This window comes from Dama dama, chromosome 25, assembly GCF_033118175.1.
Source record: "Dama dama isolate Ldn47 chromosome 25, ASM3311817v1, whole genome shotgun sequence".
Classification (NCBI taxonomy): domain Eukaryota; kingdom Metazoa; phylum Chordata; class Mammalia; order Artiodactyla; family Cervidae; genus Dama; species Dama dama.
In genome coordinates this window covers 63,267,975-63,286,198 of record NC_083705.1, presented here as the reverse complement: position 1 = coordinate 63,286,198, position 18,224 = coordinate 63,267,975, and the positions used below count along the sequence as shown (strand labels likewise).

General features: G+C 38.8%; 1 protein-coding gene across 1 annotated transcript in view; it reads left to right on the top strand.

The window, feature by feature from the left end:
* Positions 1-18,224, top strand: part of FBXL7 (F-box and leucine rich repeat protein 7) — a 430,644-nt gene that overhangs the window by 110,788 nt on the left and 301,632 nt on the right. The window contains exon 2 of the mRNA XM_061129320.1: positions 6,091-6,180. Coding sequence (XP_060985303.1) covers positions 6,091-6,180 — 90 coding nt within the window. The remainder of the gene's footprint in view (positions 1-6,090; positions 6,181-18,224) is intronic.

The window sequence follows — 18,224 nt, the reverse complement described above, 5'->3', positions numbered from 1 at the left end:
ATCAGTCACAGTAGCTACAAGGTAGAAACATGCGAAGTGCCCATCCATGTACCCCTAAACATGGAACATACACACAGTGGAATATTATTTGGCCACAAAAAGGAGGGACGCACAACTTGGATGAACCATTGAAAATATGATAAGTGAAAAAAAAAAAAAACACAAAGGATGAAGATTGCGTGACTCTATCTATAGGTAATATCCAGAATAGGCTAATTCATAGAGATGCAAAGCAGGTAGAGATTACCAGGCACTGAAAGAGGGAGGGATGGAGATTTACGGGGCTGTGGTACAGAATTTCTGTGTCAGGTAATGGAAAAGTTGTGGAAACAGTAGTGATGGGTATGCAACACTGTGAGTGGATACCTCTGAATTGTACAGGTGAAAAATAGTGAAGATGGCAAATTTTATGTTTTATATATTTTTAAAAAATATTGAAAAGAATGTCAGCTCCCTGAAGCAAATCTGGCATTTCTTAGCAAAGAGAAAAATGCTGAAAATTGTCCTAGGCTTTTCTCAAGATGGACATAAACCTGTGAGAACTGTGGCCTCTTAGGAGAAGGGCCCAGCATATGGCAGCGTGAAGTAGGTACTCAGTTAACCGATCTTTGTCTCTGCCCCAGATCACCCTCCAGTTACAACGTGTGAGTCCTGATCAGTGAGCCTGAGGTCACTTGTTAGGTACTTTGGGAAAAAGGGAGTAAAGAAAGTTCCAGTTAGGACATTAAGTGGCTTGATAGAAAAAAAATAAAAACTCAAAACATGACTCTGAGATCTCTCTGTTTCTTTTCTATTCTCACTGTTGTGTTCCTTAGATTGTGCTTCCAACCCTCACCAGGACAGAACAAAAAATTGGAGAAGCAAAGCAAAGGACACCATCTACTGTTTTCTGCTCACAATAAAGTGAAAGAGGGGCCTTGTATTTAATATCTCCTCATTTCACTCTCCATCAATATCTCTGACTCTGGACAACTCATCTATAAAATTCCCATTGGCCTGAAAGAGCTAATATTCTTCAACAATACGTCTTCAGTTTCTTTCCAAAAGCTAACATGCATCTGGGCCAGGGATTAGGCCTGATCATTCTTTGAGATAACTAAAATTATTATTCTGTACATACAGACATTTGAAATGTGGATCAAAGAAGATAAGAAACTATCTCAATATAACAATCAGGAAAATAACAGTGAATTCAATACACAAACATGACCCACTGCTCCCTTGATCTAATTCTGAGAAAAAATAATTCTCTTTCCTTTGGTGTGGACATTTGATATTAAATAAGGTTCTCAGGGTGTACCTGCAGCAGCCACTTGGAATCAAGGTACCTGAGAGAAACAGGAAATAAAGGTCTAAGGCCCCCACCACATGTGTCCATGTGCTCCTTTGTACATTTACTGTCAGGGGTCTTTGACTGAAATCTGCAGGAATGAATTTGATGCATCCAATCTGGAATTGATAAAGGGAATCAATTTTGCAAGGGATTTATTGGACTCTTAAGAATGTTAGAAATCATAGGACCCCACTAATTCATTTTTGTTATGTATTGATTGATCTTTTCTCTTCCCCCCTTTCCCTTCCTCATGTTATCAATAAATAACGATGGAACATCTGTCTTGTTTTAAACATCTGCTTTTGCACAGTCAGCCTGGGCACTGGGAAAGAGAAAAGAAAAGATACTTAGTGTTGCAGTTTTATACATGGAGATTTTTATATTAAAAGAGGTTTGAAATCCCGTTCAAATAGAATCCTCATTTAATGAACATCTTTTTAGACATTGGGAGAAGCTGGCACCCTCTAACAGAAAGCCTGAAGGGATCTGTGATTGGGATCAAATTCTTCGGCTAACATGCTTAGGTTAACAGTACACCCCAAGTCCCTGAAGTGATCGACCCACCGGCTAATTAGTCCATAAGGTGGTTGAGATTCACAGAAGTGTATGCTCACCTGTTACAGACAACACCTACCAACCTCAGTGCATTGTTAGTCTTCACTTGCTTTGATGTTTATATATTTGATACCTAATTGTTTGTTCAATTGCCCTCATTTAGGCTTCTAGCCCACTTGGGAGGAAATTCAATAAAGCAAAATTTTACTTTACCAAATCCAGTTTGGATATGCTGACCACCCCTAATGGGGGTTTTGGCCATTGATCAAATAAACAAACTTTCATGTAGCAGTTGGATAGAGAGCAGAATTGCCAACTTTGTTTATGCTTGAGGGAGTTTAACTAGATCTATAAAGCATGTAGAATTTAATTTATAAGCATACATAATATTTATTTGCTATTATATATGCATATATAGTCAAATAATAATTACTGTTTTACATTTTATTTCTTATTTCCTGATACAAATTGAACTGTGATCATTGGGTCAATATGAAACGATCATATAGTGGACTCTCTCCAGGACTGGATGTGACTGAATGCCTTTATAAACCATAGCTCATAGCAGCCTCTCCCACCCTGAGAGGTGGGGGTGTAATTCCCCTATTTTTAATAGAGGAAATGAGTAGTTGGTTTTTGATTTGTTTTTATCTCTGTTTTATGGATGAAAGGCAATGAAGCTTAGAGAGTCTGACAGATCTTCTTCCAGGCATGGTGCGTGGCAAATACGGATTTTCAATTCCTGTGGGTCTGACGCCGTGATAGAAAGTAGTCTGTGTCAGCCTGGCCAGGCCATAGTACACAGTTATGGAATCAGACACTAATCTAGGTTTTGTCGTGAAAGTGATTTATAAATGTGGTTACCATCTGCTGTTTTAGTTGACTTTAAGGTTACCTTTGATAATGACTATTGATTGGACAGTGGGCCTTCAGTCTGATCACTTTAAGGCCTTTAAAGTAAAATGTGAGGTTTATTGGAAAATTAATAGTTTTGCCTTAAGGCTGAAGCATTAACTCCTACCTGAGTTTCCATCCTGCTTGCCCGCCTACCCTACAGATTCCCAACTTGTGAGCTCCAACTGTTCTGTGAGCCAATTCCTCTAAATCTCTTTCTCTCTGACTCTGTATCTATATATAGTATATTATATGTATATGTTATACATATATAATATGTATATGTATGTATAATATATATAATATATTATATATATAAATTATAAATATATAATAATAGATATTTTATAATGTATATTTTTAATATATATGTGTCATATGTATATATGTATAGATATTGGATTGGCCAATATTTATATGAGGTAATGGAAAAATCCAAATGAACTTTCTGGTCAACTCAATATCTCACATATATGAATATATATATATATTCTATATATAATTCTATACATAGAATTCTATAATTCTATAATTCTATATTTCTATAATTTCCCCTGATCCTAACATGTATCCTAATGGGAGATATTTACACATCTATCAGTTCTGTTTCTCTGGAGAAGCGTAACTGATACACACACCAAAGCCTGGGCACCATGATACCCATTTGCATAAGGTGCAAGATGAAACAAGATTTAGTTTGAGCGACTTGTTCGTGGATACGTATGTGGCTTGTAGAGCTGGGCTTTGAAGCCACAGACTCCAGACATAGTACTTGAAACATTCAGAAGCACATATCACTCCAATTGCATGAGAAATTGGCAACTGTGATGGATTCAGGACAGAGTAACTGATATGTGTGAAGGTTGCTATACTGAGCACTTTGCCTGGTCCTCCTGGATTCTTGGTATGCCTTTCTGCAGAGGTCAAGGCATTGGTCCCCAAGAGAAGCTACTGCATGCTTCTCCACCTGCATGTGAAATGGGCAGAGATGACGGGAATGACAGAATTGTTTCAGAGCGATAAGTCATAATGAGTGATATGCAGTGGCAAGGAGAAACAACAGCCATTTGAGTTCCCTGCTCAGGTGATATCACTAATAAACTTGGATTCTTCCATTACTGTCAACATTAGCAAACAAAATCCTGAAGCTCTTTCAACGGAAGCCCATTTGTACTTTTGTACATTGTCCTTTCATAGACTGTAAACTCCCTCCACCCAACTGGCTTATGTACCACTGTGCAGAGAAGACTATTCAAAAATTGTGTTTCTCAGCTGCGTGTAAGAATCTAGATCATAATTTGTGGCAGGAAAAGAGTTCATTTAGGATGTAATTGGCTGGTCATTGTTTTAGCTTTCTATTGCTGCATAACAGTTTACCATGATTTTAGCAAAGTTTATCACAAGATATATCTCTTATTTCACTGTTTCCTTGGATCAGAACTCTGGGCTTGGGTCAGCTGGGTCTTTTGTTCAGGATCTTGCAAAGCTGTCATCAAGATGTTGGGCTGGTCAGCTTTCTCATCTGAAGTTGGATCTTCTTCCAGGCTCATGTAGAGATGGTAGAATTTATCTCCTTGCAGCTGTAGCATGCATGATGATTTGTGTCTTCAAGATGAGGAGGAAGAGTCTCTCTCCTCTAGGCTCTATAGAAGGGTTTACTCAGGTATTTAGGTCAGGCCCATCCAGGATGATCACCCTTTTGATTAAAGTCAATGCTATAGGAAATTTAATTACATCTGCAAAACCCTCTCACCATTGCCATGTCCTATTGCTTAGTAACAAATTGCAAATTTTGTCCACACACAAGGGGAGCAGATTACCAATGGCATGGACATAGGCTTAGCCCATTCAGGCTGCTTATAACAAAATACCATAGATTGCGTGACTTATAATGTTAACAGATATTTAATTCTCATAGTTCTGGAGGCTGAAAAGTCTGATATCAAGGTGTCTGGTGAGGAGCTGCTTCCTGGTTTATAGATGGCCATCTTTTCCCTGTGTCTCTACATGATAAAAGGACAGGGGGGCACTTTGGGGTCTCTTAAATAAGGGCACTAATCACACTCATGAGGGCTCCACTCTCATGATCTAATCACCTCCAAAGACTATAATAACCTCCTAAAACCATCACCCTGGGGATTAGCTTTTAAGACATAAGATTTTGGGAACACAGCCATTTGGTCTGTAGCAGGTACCATGGAGATCATCTCAGAATTCTGCCCAGTGGTCACTGGCACTTCCCTCCCTACCCAGCATGTGTTATATTTGTAGACTTTCATTCCCTGGTGGCTCAAATGGTAAAGAATCCGCCTGCAGTGCAGGAGACCCAGGTTCAATCTCCGGGTTGGGAAGATACCCTGGAGAAGGAAATGGCTACCCACTCCAGTATTCTTGTCTCGAGAATCCTATGGACAGGAGAGCCTGGTAGGCTACAGTCCATGGGGTCACAAAGAGTCAGACATGATTGAGAGACAAAATGTTCAGCGGTATTAATGTATTGACATATGTTCAAATTTAAAGTTAGAAGAGCAGAAAGTCAGTTGTCAGCTGAGGTTAGGTTACTTAGGCCAGGATTTCTCAAGTTCAGCCCAGTTGATGCTCTGGTCTGGATTGTTTTTTTGAAACTGTGGGATGCTGTCAATACACACGGTCAGACTTTGAGCAGCTTCCCTGGCCTCTACCCATTAGATGCCAAGAGCGCACCTTCCCCCATTGTGACAATTAAAAATGAAACCGGTCATTGCCAGATGTTCACTTGAGGAGGAGGCATCCCCGTTTAAGAAGCCCTGCGTTAGAAGAACAAAGCAGGTTTTTTGTTTGTTTTAACGAAGAACCCATTAAATTAGGGAATTTGTTTTTTTAAGGCAATGCAGCTGTTTGGAACCAGCAGGCTCTTGCCCCTTGGATGATGCCTCATTCCTAGATTTGCTTTTGTCCTTTACCAGAAAATGTATAGTTTATAGTTGCAAAGAAAAAATTGATACTGTAGATGTGTCTCCCACTCGTACTCTCTTATTCACATATATGCCAAAACTATATTACGTTATCATGTTTGACAATACCTTATAATTGTCTGAGTTTATAGTCAAGCCATATTATAATAGGGCTTTAGCTCTGTTATGGCATGGGTCAGATATTTCCCCAAAGATATTTAATGCATGAGGCCAGAAAACTAATAAACTTCATTCTTAGTGTTATGGCTCCTTTCTTGGAAACGAGTGATATGGCTTGGTGTGAGATGGAGTGGAAGGCACAGTCCAGTCCTGAAATGACAAAACTCAAAAGCTCCTCGTTCTTGTTTTCTCTAGGCAAAGGCAGCTCAAGCATCTCATCCGACGTGAGTTCAAGTACAGATCACACGCCGACCCAAGCCCAGAAGAATGTGGCTACCAGCGAAGGTAGGCATCTGGTCTTCATTATCTCTCACGCTTTCATCACAGTGCTGGCTATATTTGGAAGACATATAAAATGTGTGCGTCTCAGATCTGCTCTGCTGAGTGGGAGCATATGAGATTCTCAAAAATGGGAAGGCCAAGGCTTTCTCTTTTATTGCATTGTTGTCAGTGTCTACTAAAGTTGTTTTGGTGCAGTTTAAGGTAAATGCTGTTATTTTGTCAAAGTATAATAGGCTGACTTTTGCGAATGTTTATAAATGATGTCTTGTTTTCAGTATGGGAAGCATTATGATTGTAAAATCCTTCTGCTGTAGTTGAAAGTTCCTGCAAGAACTTTCAAAATAGGCACACCTGGAATTTGGGATTTTGATAATGGTAAGGTCATAGTTGTGTGATTTGTAGAACCTGAACCAGTCCCCAATATTGGGGAGCAGGAGAAGAGGCTTGATTCTTTAAAAAATTAAGTGAGAATTGCTGCTTGTCAGAACGAAGATGGGTTGCACTGGTGTTCTTGATGAAGAATTTGACTATGTGTAGTAACACGTGTTGGAATTTAACTGCTTCCCAATAGTTGAGAAGCTTTTCAGTTATACTTACTTGTTTGAGTGTGGAAATAATTGATTCTGTAGTAGTTATTTGGTAAAAAGTTGACCCAATTATGGATTCAGCTCCTTTTATGTTAATCCGAAACACACAATTAAATGAGTTATTTTTTGAAGAATTCTTTCTAAATGAATGGTTGAGTGAAGGTCTGTGGAAGACATGAATGCCATTTGTAATGAAAGACTATGGGGTGTCAGCTGACTCCTCATGACACTATAGAGAGCCTACTTTCCTGATATGTACAGGGTGTTGTGGAAATGCATTTCCAGTCTTTGTTTCAGAAGCTTAATTTTTGCTGTTTATAATATCAGAAAGTGTACTCACAGCCTGGTGTTGGTCATTTAACCTGTTAGATTGTTCTTGATCTGCACTACATTTTTTACATTAATGATGAGAGTTTACTTCTGTTGTGTGTGTCTTCTTTGGGTATTCTTTGACTTGGTGTGTTTCATATAAAAGTTAACTTCTCTGAGTTAATTATCCCCAGATTGATGGATAAATATATTTTAAAACTGGATTGTATTCCCTTGTGTTTAATGCCTTAGCATTGTTTTACTGTAGTGTATGGCAAACAGATTGGTGTGTTCTTCTTAATGCAGTAAAGAATCAGGTAGCAGTCTAAACTTAATTTTCTGCCTGTTAATTCAAATGTGGGGATTAGATTATTTCTGAAATTCAGTTAAGGTAATGTGTGAATCAGGTGAATTGATTCTAGCCAATGGATTTAAGTTCTCTTATTTTTTCTCCTTTTCAGAAGTAGAAAATGAAAGAATATATGAGCTACGTTGCCAAGGTTGGGACTGTGGGATTTCAAGCATTTAAAAAATGTCTGCTTTTTATGCTTCAAAATAAACTATAGGGATTCAAATTTTTCATTTCTATTTTGCCTTTTTCTTAGGAAGATGCTTTTGGTGTAGGCTCAGCCAATGTTTTATACATTTTGGTCACAATGCATTTTCAGGAGAGAAAAACAAGAAACTGTGATATTCATATGAAACAGAATTTTTAGCAACTGGGCTAAATTGGTATGAGATTTTTTTCTGAAGTCTTAAATGGAAGCACTTCATCCTACTATCCATTTTTTGCTTATCTGAAAAAAATTTAAAAGAATGTGCTGTTTTGCTGTTTATTTGCATGAATCTTTTTTGCTGCTGTTTTTCCATCAGTGAAAATTTTTAAATATTAAAAAATGAATTTGATGTGGATATTAGTTACATTTAAGTGTGTTTCAGGGTTGTTTGCCACAGAATGGCCTCATACGATGGATCTGGGTTTTCAAGATGGAAGCGTAATAGCCAGTGCCTATTTCCTCAGTTTACAGATGACAGAGCCCACGTCCACCTCTCAGGATAAGTGATCAGAGCGTCACATTCTCTGACCTCCACAAGGTGGATTTACCTGTTTGCATGTAGGTTTCCTCCTACCGGAAAATGCCTAGGTAACCACTCTCTGCAACACACAACAAAAGAAAACAAAAGGTGGACATTGATTTCTTACACACGCTACAGAAGAGCACATTGAAAAATGCTTCTTTGATTCTCTTTCCAAAGTTTTCTAGAACTATATTTAACCTTTGATATTAAAAAAAATTGAGTGTGTAGTTGCCTGGTTTTTCCAAAGCTATTTGATTATGGTTATTTTCTTCAGTTCTTTGACCCTCTTATGATTTTTCTCCTTTGAATTCAAGGATATTGTCTTCAGGAAGCACAGCAAGGATTCTCAGTTTAAGGGTCTGAGTGATACTGTTCTAAACATGGTATCTATTGTGGAGGATAATATTCAGTTTTCCTGCAGCTTTTGAAAACTGTGGCCATCCCTGTAATAGCTGGGTTGGAAGCATTTTGGAGCAGTGTTGGACTTCTCTCTGATGGGCTGGATGAGGAGGGTGTTACGTCATTCCCTGGGTAGTGTGTGTGTGCATGTGTGTGGGTACATACATGTATGCATTTGTGTCCAACCTCTACAAGCTGGCTGATGGTATAGGCACTGTCTTTCACCGGGAAATGTGGGTGACCCCTCTGTTCAGCGTATACTGGGAAATAGACTGAGGACCTGGAGTGGGGGGAAGAGAAGGACGCACAGCAAACACCCTGACCTGGGGCTGGCGGTGGGAATGGCGATTAACTGTCAACAGGCCTGAGGGAGCCTTTTGGGGAGATGACACCTTTCTAAAATTGGATTGTGGTGGTACCAATAGTTACACAGCCCAGTAAATTTACTAGAACTCATTGACTTAAACATGTGAAAATGGGTTTGGGGGAGCTCCTCCCTGACCTTCAGACCCCAATCTAATCCATCACGAAGTGTTCTTTTCATGTGCTGGCTTCCAACTCTGAGAGGAGGTCATACACAGTGGTGAGAGGCTGAGTCTTGGCCGTACAAAGTGCCAGGTTGTGGCTGAATGCTTCTCCTGAGATGCCTGGGGGCCAGAACTGGGCCTGGAATCCGTCATAACAAATCCCATGAACCAGCAGGGCTCATGGCCCAGCCTGTGTTGCCTGGTCAGAGTGGACCCATTATGGTACCTGCATATTCTCACATGAAGCTCTGGAAGATGTGAGGGATTACAGACCCACAGATTTCCCAACCTTTTAATTGATTAATTTATTTTTTAGCTTTTCTTGGACAGTCAGGACCAATCTCATCTCAGGTTTGAAGCATTTTAGCACCCAACCCTAATAGTTGAGGCATCACATTTATTCACACTTAAGTCAGTTTCTTTGCTAAGGACTTATAGCTTTGCTATCTCAAGTTCCAACTTATGATTCACTTTGGGTCACAAGGCTGTGTTCCTAGGAAGACGGCCCTAGATGGTGATACAGTTTGATTTCAATCCAAACAAGAATGGTAGAGTTCACATGATGTAGTGTTCTGTTCCAGAGTCTCATGCAAATCTTTTATGAGTCTTAATTTTGTGACTCTAAAGCCACATCTCTTCCAAGTAATTAGCAGCCTGCATTGTTTTCTCTCTGATAAGGTATAAGCTTTCTTTAAGACCTGTTATATTTCTTGTAACAGTTTAAGTTCCCGATTTCCTGACACTAAGGTGTTTGGGTTCAAGTGTAGAAAGCTAGAGACTTTCCATTTTTTTTTCCCCAACAAAATCTGCATTCAAACATCCTAAGTGAAATAACTGAAACTGAAAGTCACTCAGTTGTATTGACTCTTTGTGGCCCCATGGACTGTAGCCTCCCAGGCTTCTCTGTCCATGGGATTTTCCAGGCAAGAATACTGAAGTGGTTAGCTATTCCCTGCTTCAGGGGATCTTCCTAACCCAGGGACTGAACCTGGGTTTCCTGCATTGCAGGCAGACTCTTTACCACTAGCTAAGCTGAAGCTTAATTCTTTTTAGTTGTGTTATTATTCTTTCTCTTCCATGGTTTTCATGTTTTTCAGTCTGTCTCATCCACAGAATGTTTTCTCTTGTATAGGAAAGGATGGCCTTTGACCTTCAGGTCTTTGAAATCACATTCAGCTGTGAGCAAAATCAATTGACTTTAGATCATGAAGAAGCTTCCTAGAAATAGGAAGCTGAGTTTGGGCTTCTTTCTTGGAATGGGGTGCAGAGGGGGATGAGGGTGTGGCTTTAAGGATGACATCTCAAAGACTCCGCCTTCCCTTGAACTGGGGAAAAATAAAATATCTAGTTCAAAGACCAAATGCAGTTGGCTGCTGAGAAGTCAACTTCATTCAGCTGCTTTTTAATCACATTCAAGTTCAGGTATTGAACTCCCTGACAACACAATTTATAAGTGTGATGGTTGTTTATATGTGTTGGTTTTCAAACCAGACAACCATGGAATCAGAGAATTTTTAGAGCTACAAAAAGCCCTGGCAATTTTCTGACCTAATATAGTTATTTTACAAAGAAATACTTGTGACCCAGAGAAATGAAGAGACTTACTCAAGTTCAGTTCAGTTTAGTCACTCAGTCGTGTCCAACTCTTTGCGATCCCATGAACCGCACAGCATGCCAGGCCTCCCTGTCCATCACCAACTCCCGGAGTCCACCTAAACCCATGTCCATTGAGTTGGTGATGCCATCCAACCATCTCATCCTCTGTTGTCCCCTTCTCCTTCTGCCCTCAATGTTTCCCAGCATCAGAGTCTTTTCAAATGAGTCAGCTCTTTGCATCAGGTGGCCAAAGTGTTGGAGTTTCAGCTTCAACATCAGTCCTTCCAATGAACACCCAGGACTGATCTCCTTTAGGATGGACTGGTTGGATCTCCTTGCAGTCCGAGGGACTCTCAAGAGTCTTCTCCAACACCACAGTTCAAAAGCATCAATTCTTCTGTGCTCAGCTTTCTTTATAGTCTAACTCTCACATCCATACATGACCACTGGAAAAACCATAGCCTTGACTAGACGAACCTTTGTTGGCAAAGTAATGTCTCAAGATTACACACCTAATACATTGTCAAGCAGGAGTCTGACTCAGTCATGTTTTGGTGAAAGATGTTCCACTTAGGAAGAAAGCATAACCTGTAAAAACCCTGTGGCCTTTGGAGCATGAACCAATTTAACTCTCGTTTGCCCACCTGTTCTCTTGCTGCCTATTGTGAGCTGGTTGCAGAGCTGAGGCAAGGTGTTTAGAATAGAGTTTGAGAAAGATGGTGGAGCCCCAGGAGATCAGTCCTTCCAATGGAGAGGGGGTAGCTGCTTCAAATAGTAAAAGGATTTCAACCTACATGAGTACATTCACTTCTGGAGATATAAACACTCCCTTTAAGTCAGCTCATGATTATCAAATAGCCTTCAATAGATTCATATAACGTTACTTTGTGAAACTGCCCCTTTAACTCCCCGAAAGAAGTTCATTTAAAAATGTTTCATCTGAACCATGTGAAATGAGTTAATTTATGAAGAATTGGTGGGGATATTCTTTCTGCAACCCTAAAATCACCAGTTTATTTATACAGTTCCAGGTTCTCATGTTTTCAGTGCCTGAATTAAACCAATTCTAAATAGACTTATTTTGAAAATGTCCAGGCATCTGGCTTTGTTTTTATTCTCTTTGTCTTCTTTTATTATCTTCTTTTTACTTCTTAAATATGTTCCTCAGACAAAATCCACATGAATCATTCAGGATGAAAAGGATGAAGCTTTTAACTCAAGGTAGATTCTGTTTCTCAAAAAGCCTTTTTGACTATCCAGCAAATTCAACAAACATTTTGGGGACACTTATTTCAGGCTCTTACTAGTACTTTCATGAACATTATTGCATTCAACTTTGTTTCATCATCCTGCTTCTCTTGTGAAGTAGGCATAAATGTTTCCATTTGGTAGATGAAAACAGGGAGACTGGGAAAGAATCTGGGAGGCCCAAAGTCATGTAAAACTAGTAAGTAACAAAGATAGTCTTTGGGCCTGAGTGCTAACATTTATTGTTAATGCTTATTTTGTACATGCCATGATAAAGTACTGAGGATTTCATACTAATCATTGTTATAAGTTTATATCAAAGTATATTTTGAAAGTACTTATGAGAAGTACCCTTTCAAAAGCCAGCTCATAATCGTGTCTCAATTCCTGGTCTTATACATGGAAACACTTTGCTGTTTCATGTATAGTCTAGAAATTGACTTCAAATCCTCAGTTATAGAAAGCAAAAGTCAAACATTCCAAGCTGCTTTTATATTGTGCTGTTGAAGTTTTAGTTTTCCGGTAACCATAACTGTGCCTTAACAGACTTCACCAGACAGAGTTAGGGTTTGAAACTGATATGTAAGTTAATCTTGATAGAGGGTCTATAGTGTACGTAATATTAAAGTACTGGATAGTCGTATTGCTTGTTTTCCCCTTAAAACTAAGCCAGGGAATTACTCTTAAATTGGAAATGCACACAAGTGGTAGATCTCAATCTTAGACCACGTGCCTTGGAAGACTGGAAGTACGCCATGAAGCAGTCTATTATAGTTGAATGAAATTCTATCTGTGACACAAGAGAAGCAGAATGATAACATAGGAAGAGGACTATAAAGAACTGGAGAAAGAAAATGACGTTGAAGAAATCTTTTTTAAAAAATACATAAATTTTATTTCTCTCTCATATGTAAGAGGACTGAAGGTTTGCATTCAGAGTTGCTATGAAGGTTCCTTGGTCATCAGGTTTTGTTTTTTTTGGTTTGTTGACTTTTTTTCGGTCATGAGGCATATGGAATCTTAGTTCCCCAACCGGAGATTGGACCTGCACCTTCTACAGTGGAATCACAGAATCTTAACCACTGGACCATCAGGGAAGTCCTGAAATCTCATTTAAAATAGCTATAAATTGACATTTATCCAAATTGGAAGGTAGGATGGGGGACCTTATGGGGAGAGAGATTCCAAAATCAGAACTGGTTTTCAGGAGCTTTTGTTTGGTGTATAAGGAAGGTAATGACCAATTATTGTAGAATTTGTTTTGCCTTTACAAATTAAATTTTAAACTTAACTACCTCTGACAATTTTAGGGTCATTTAGGAATGCTTTGCAAGACTTTAGTTCTTGAGGCTTAATGCATTTTGGTAATTAAATTAGCAATTTACTGCTTCCTGATCAAGTTTCATTTATTGTTGAAGCTACTGCTTAATTGTAAGTTAGGTGACTTTTGAAAAACTGCAGCAATTACATCTAGTGAGCTGAGCATTTTATAGATTCAATGTGCCCAATTGAATAAGGAAGTCACATTTTCATATGAGGATTAGTTTAAGTAGAGGAAAGCCCATCAGCTCAGTACCCAGAAAATGGTTATGTATAGCCTAGACATGTACTGTCTCAGACTCAAGAACTAAGTTTAATTTCTTGAGGGAATTATCTTCCCAAATGAATTACCCGGAATGGCAAAAATATCATGTAATAGTCTCAGAAGGAAATTAGGCTTTTTTATTTGTGTGTTTGTGTGTGTGTGTGTGTATGTATGTTTAAGGACATTTAAAAGTAATACTTCATTGAGACATCCAAAGAGTTAGTTGCTCAATCGTGTCTGACTCTTTGTGACCCCATGGACTTGTTGCCCACCAGGGTCCTCTGTCCATGAAATTTTACAGGCAAGAATACTGGAGTGGGTAGCCATTCCCTTCTCCAGGGGGTCTTCCTGACCCAGGGATCGAACCCGGGTCCCCTCATTGCAGGCAGATTCTTTACCATCTGCTTCGAGCATCCAGTCTTTCATTAAAACGATTAATTATGGAGTGGCTGCATATTCCTTGTACTGGGTTTTCTGTGGAGCCCATGCAGTTGGAGTTGTCAGGGACAAACAGGCTATCATTCTATGCCACTGTGCACCCACTGGGTTTGTTTGGGTTGTTTGGAAGGTTTCACGATACAGGACCCATTTCTGAGCTCATCTAAGGCAAAGAAGGAATAGGGAGGAGGTTGGGAACCCACGTTTCAGGACAAATATCCTGATGTTGGAAATATTTGCCCTTTACAGTCATGGACAGAGTATGACCTTAAAAGTCAGGTTAACATGTCTGTTTACTTCCGTTTTGACCAGGAAATAACTTCCTGAGGATAAACTACCGGCCTCAGGAAGCCCCTGGCTTCCCAAGGCTATTAGGCTGATGAACAAATAGTGAGAGGAAAGCACTCGTTTGTGTGTGTGTTGTATGTATTCCTAAAAAAATGTAGAAAATCCACATTTTGGAGTGAATGATATACAAGTAATTTAGAAATTATCTGTGATCATTAAGAGGTGATTGAAAAATTGTAACAAGGAGTGTGGTCTATGGGAAGCAGATAGTAACACAGTTATTAATTGGAAGTGTAGCAGGGAGTTTTCTGCTGTTTATAACCGACTGCCTTCCAGGGTGGAGTGGACCACTGGTACACTGGAGGATGTTTGCATTTCTGAATAGCTGCATGGATCTATTTATGTGAGTTTCCCCATGTGGTCTTTAGCAAACTAGATTTCTCTGCGCTGTAGAGAGATTCTGGGCTTCGAAGGAAGGAGGCAGAGGGGGAATCCAGGAGAGGGAAGAGAAAGATGATGGGAAGAAGAAGGAATAGTGGAGCTGGGGAGCGATTCCAGCAATTCCAGCGATTCCACTTGTCAGGCACTGGTACCCAAAGTGACACTGTCCCGTGTCCCTGAAAATTTCTAGTCAGTCTTTGCAAAACTCACTAAAGGCTTGGATGGAGTGGATTTCCTATAGGAATCAGAGAAGGACTCACTTTTGAGACTGTTGACTTGCCTTCTTTGTAGCCCGACTTACACAGATACAGCCAAAGCCAGCTTCTGAAGAATCCATCAGTGAACACTCCATTACTATTGCTATCAGCTCAAATTTAAGTATCCTATTTTATTGATCTTCTATTGTATATTACAGTATTTTATATAATTTATAGTAACTATGCAATTTATATTACCTTTACTCTTTTCAGTCTAATTGCAAACTCACTTTGTCCTGGTTATTAATAATTGTTCTTCACTTTCTGATCTTTGGCTTTCACAACTTCTGTGAGAAAACCGAACCTTCAAGCATCTCCTTTGCCCTTCCAGCACTGTCCTTCATGCTATAAAACCATCCTTTCTTTCTGGTCACAAAAGAATGGTCCAGATACATTGTATTTTCTTCTTTTTTTTTTCTGCCCAGAATCAAGAATAAGTCATGCTCCCCAAAGAGCCTGGGACCTTTTAGTGGAGGAATATATTCAAGACGTAAATCTAGGAATCTAGGTTCCTGCTGCTGTGAGCTCTCATTTAGTCAAGTTAGAATAGGGGTAAAAGCATTTTTTAGGGTAACAGTACAATGAATGCTACTAATTTATAATATTGTATATTGTAACTTCCTGCACTATATATGTGTGTGTGTATGTCCTTTTGTATGAAATTTCACTTGCAACTAAGATTTTCTGCTACTCAGCACCCAAACTTCTAACCTCTATTGAAACTGCCCTTCAGATCTCCAGATATGCTCATGTCTGCATGTTCTGCAGCAGCAGCAAGCAGTAGGCTACAGTTCAGTCAAGATATCAACTGTATAAGAATTTTATGTGTGCTTCAATTCATAGCTCCATGGTGTCATTCTTGCACTAGTTTGAGCTTCTTTGAGGAAAGAACTATATTTCATCCAGTTATATACCCCATGGCTGCCGCAGTATTTGGCATATAATAAATATTTGATAAGTATTTATTGAATGAATAACCGGGTTGTTAGTCAAGATTTTAAGAAGGAATAGCCCGCTTGATTAACTTTCCAACTAGAGTCTTAAAGACTATATCTGCAAAAGCCATGCAAAACCAATATATGAGAAGCATAGTTATTTTTTAGAAAAAAATAATAATACTATTGCTTAGGATAACTTGAGGCATATCATGGGAATATTTGCCATCGAGTTGTTTTTAGTTACCTTTTGTGTTAAAGGGACAAACAACTTTTTAAAAGCAGAACAGGCATGTTGGAAGAAAGAGGGAACAGAAGATATGTCTAGTTTCTATGTTTTCATGTGTGCTTTAATATTTTAAACCAAACGGTTAAGTGGTTTGAATACTAGGTCTATAAACAACCAGTTTTTCTCAGATTTTTTTTTTTAACATATTAGATCAGCAAATGAAATAAACTTAGAAATCTAAGTATTCTGGGGCTATTCAATACCCCTCCATGCAACCTCAATTTTAAGGGAAGAGGAAAATATGTTCTTTTCCCCCCACCAAATCCATTTTTAATCTCTTTTAACCTCAACACATTGGATTGTTTCAATTCTTCATTTACTGACATCTCAAGGTAACAAATTAGAGCCTGTGGTTCTTTAACTGATGAAATTGGAGAAGTAAGTTTCATTTTATTGGCACAAAATATGGCTGAATTGGCCAGTTAACAAACATGCTCATATTCTTTTGGATTTACTGACTTGTTATGAAGAAAATGTTAGAAAAACCATTCCTAAAAAAGAAAATTGTACTGTTCTTTCCCTTTTTAAAAAGAATTATCCTGGAACCAACCTTGACCTCAGATTATCTTTTGCAAACTGTATTTTATTTCCCCCAAACTCTTAAGTTCATATGTTTTATTTCAGTGGGTTGGAATAGATCAGGATAGAGATTGGAAGGGCTTCCCAGGTGGCACTAGTGGTGAAGAACTCACCTGCCAATGCAGAAGGCTTAAAGGACGTGGGTTCAATCCCTGGGTCGGGAAGATCCCGTGAAGGAGGAAATGGCAACCCACTCCAGTATTCCTGCCTGGAGAATCCCATGGACAGAGAAGCCTGGCAGGCTACAGTCCATAGGGTTGCAAAGAGTCGGATACGACTGAAGCAACGTAACACACACGCACAGAGACTGGAAAGTGAATTCATCCAATTGCAGAGGTTTACAGAGCTAAATTATGGTTAAGGGGTGTATTTGGAAAATGAAGTTGAAGACTGAACTCTTCATTTAATCTGAATGAGAGGGGAAAAAAGAAACCCTATGAAATAAAAATTGTGTGATTTTGTAAATCCCCATATGTGTGTGACACAAGTTGCTTAGTTTTTATTTTCTTCTTTGTAAACTAGGAATTGTAATATTATCTATTTCATGTGTTGGTTATGAGGATTAAATTTGCAAATTACATCCAATGTGAGACCCTTTGCATATGAGCTGGTTTAGTTTCATCAGCTTAATCAAGTACTTTATGTAAATTCATATCCAACCTTACTCTGGGACAGAAAGAGTTTGTATGGAAAAGTCTCCCCTAAATTAATTCAACATAATTGTTATGGAAATCCCAGTAGGATTTGAATTTTGAAACCTGACCAAATTCTCCCTTCTTAACCTATAAGAAAAATTCCAACATCTATAAGTACCTACCATATGTGGATGATGAATTCAGTTCAATTCCATATGTATCACAGCATGGATGTTGAATTACTTAAGTATGTTGAACTCATTTGTTGAATGAATACACGTGCATATGAGGATATCCAAGAAAAATTTTGGAAATGAGTAATGAAGCATATTTCCTTAGTGTTATGAAAATATATTATACATTTATAAATATTTAAGAAGTGTGGTGTGATAGAGCTTGGTATAATGGGACAGCGAGCTCAGGGTAGTAGTGTTAGTCGCCTAATTGTATCTGAGTCCTTGTGACGCCATGGACAGTAGCCTGCCAGGCTCCTTTGTCCATGAGATTTTCTAGGCAAGAATACTGGAGTGGGTTTCCATTTCCTAATCCAGGGGATCTCAACCCAGGGATTGAAGCCTTGTCTCCTGCATCACCTACACTGGCAGATGGATTCTTTACCACTAGCATCACCTGTAGTTATCTATGGCAATTTAGGGTATGATAAAGATGGCATTATGTTAATACATGGATAAGGAGATAAACCTTGTCAATATATCCTAATAGGAAGATCAGCTTCTCATTTTTAAAAAAAGGAACATGGAAGTTCTTGATGCCAAAATAAATTCTTGATGGATGAAAGATTTAAATGTTCAAATTATATATAGATGACTTATTTTATGATCTTGGGGTAGAAG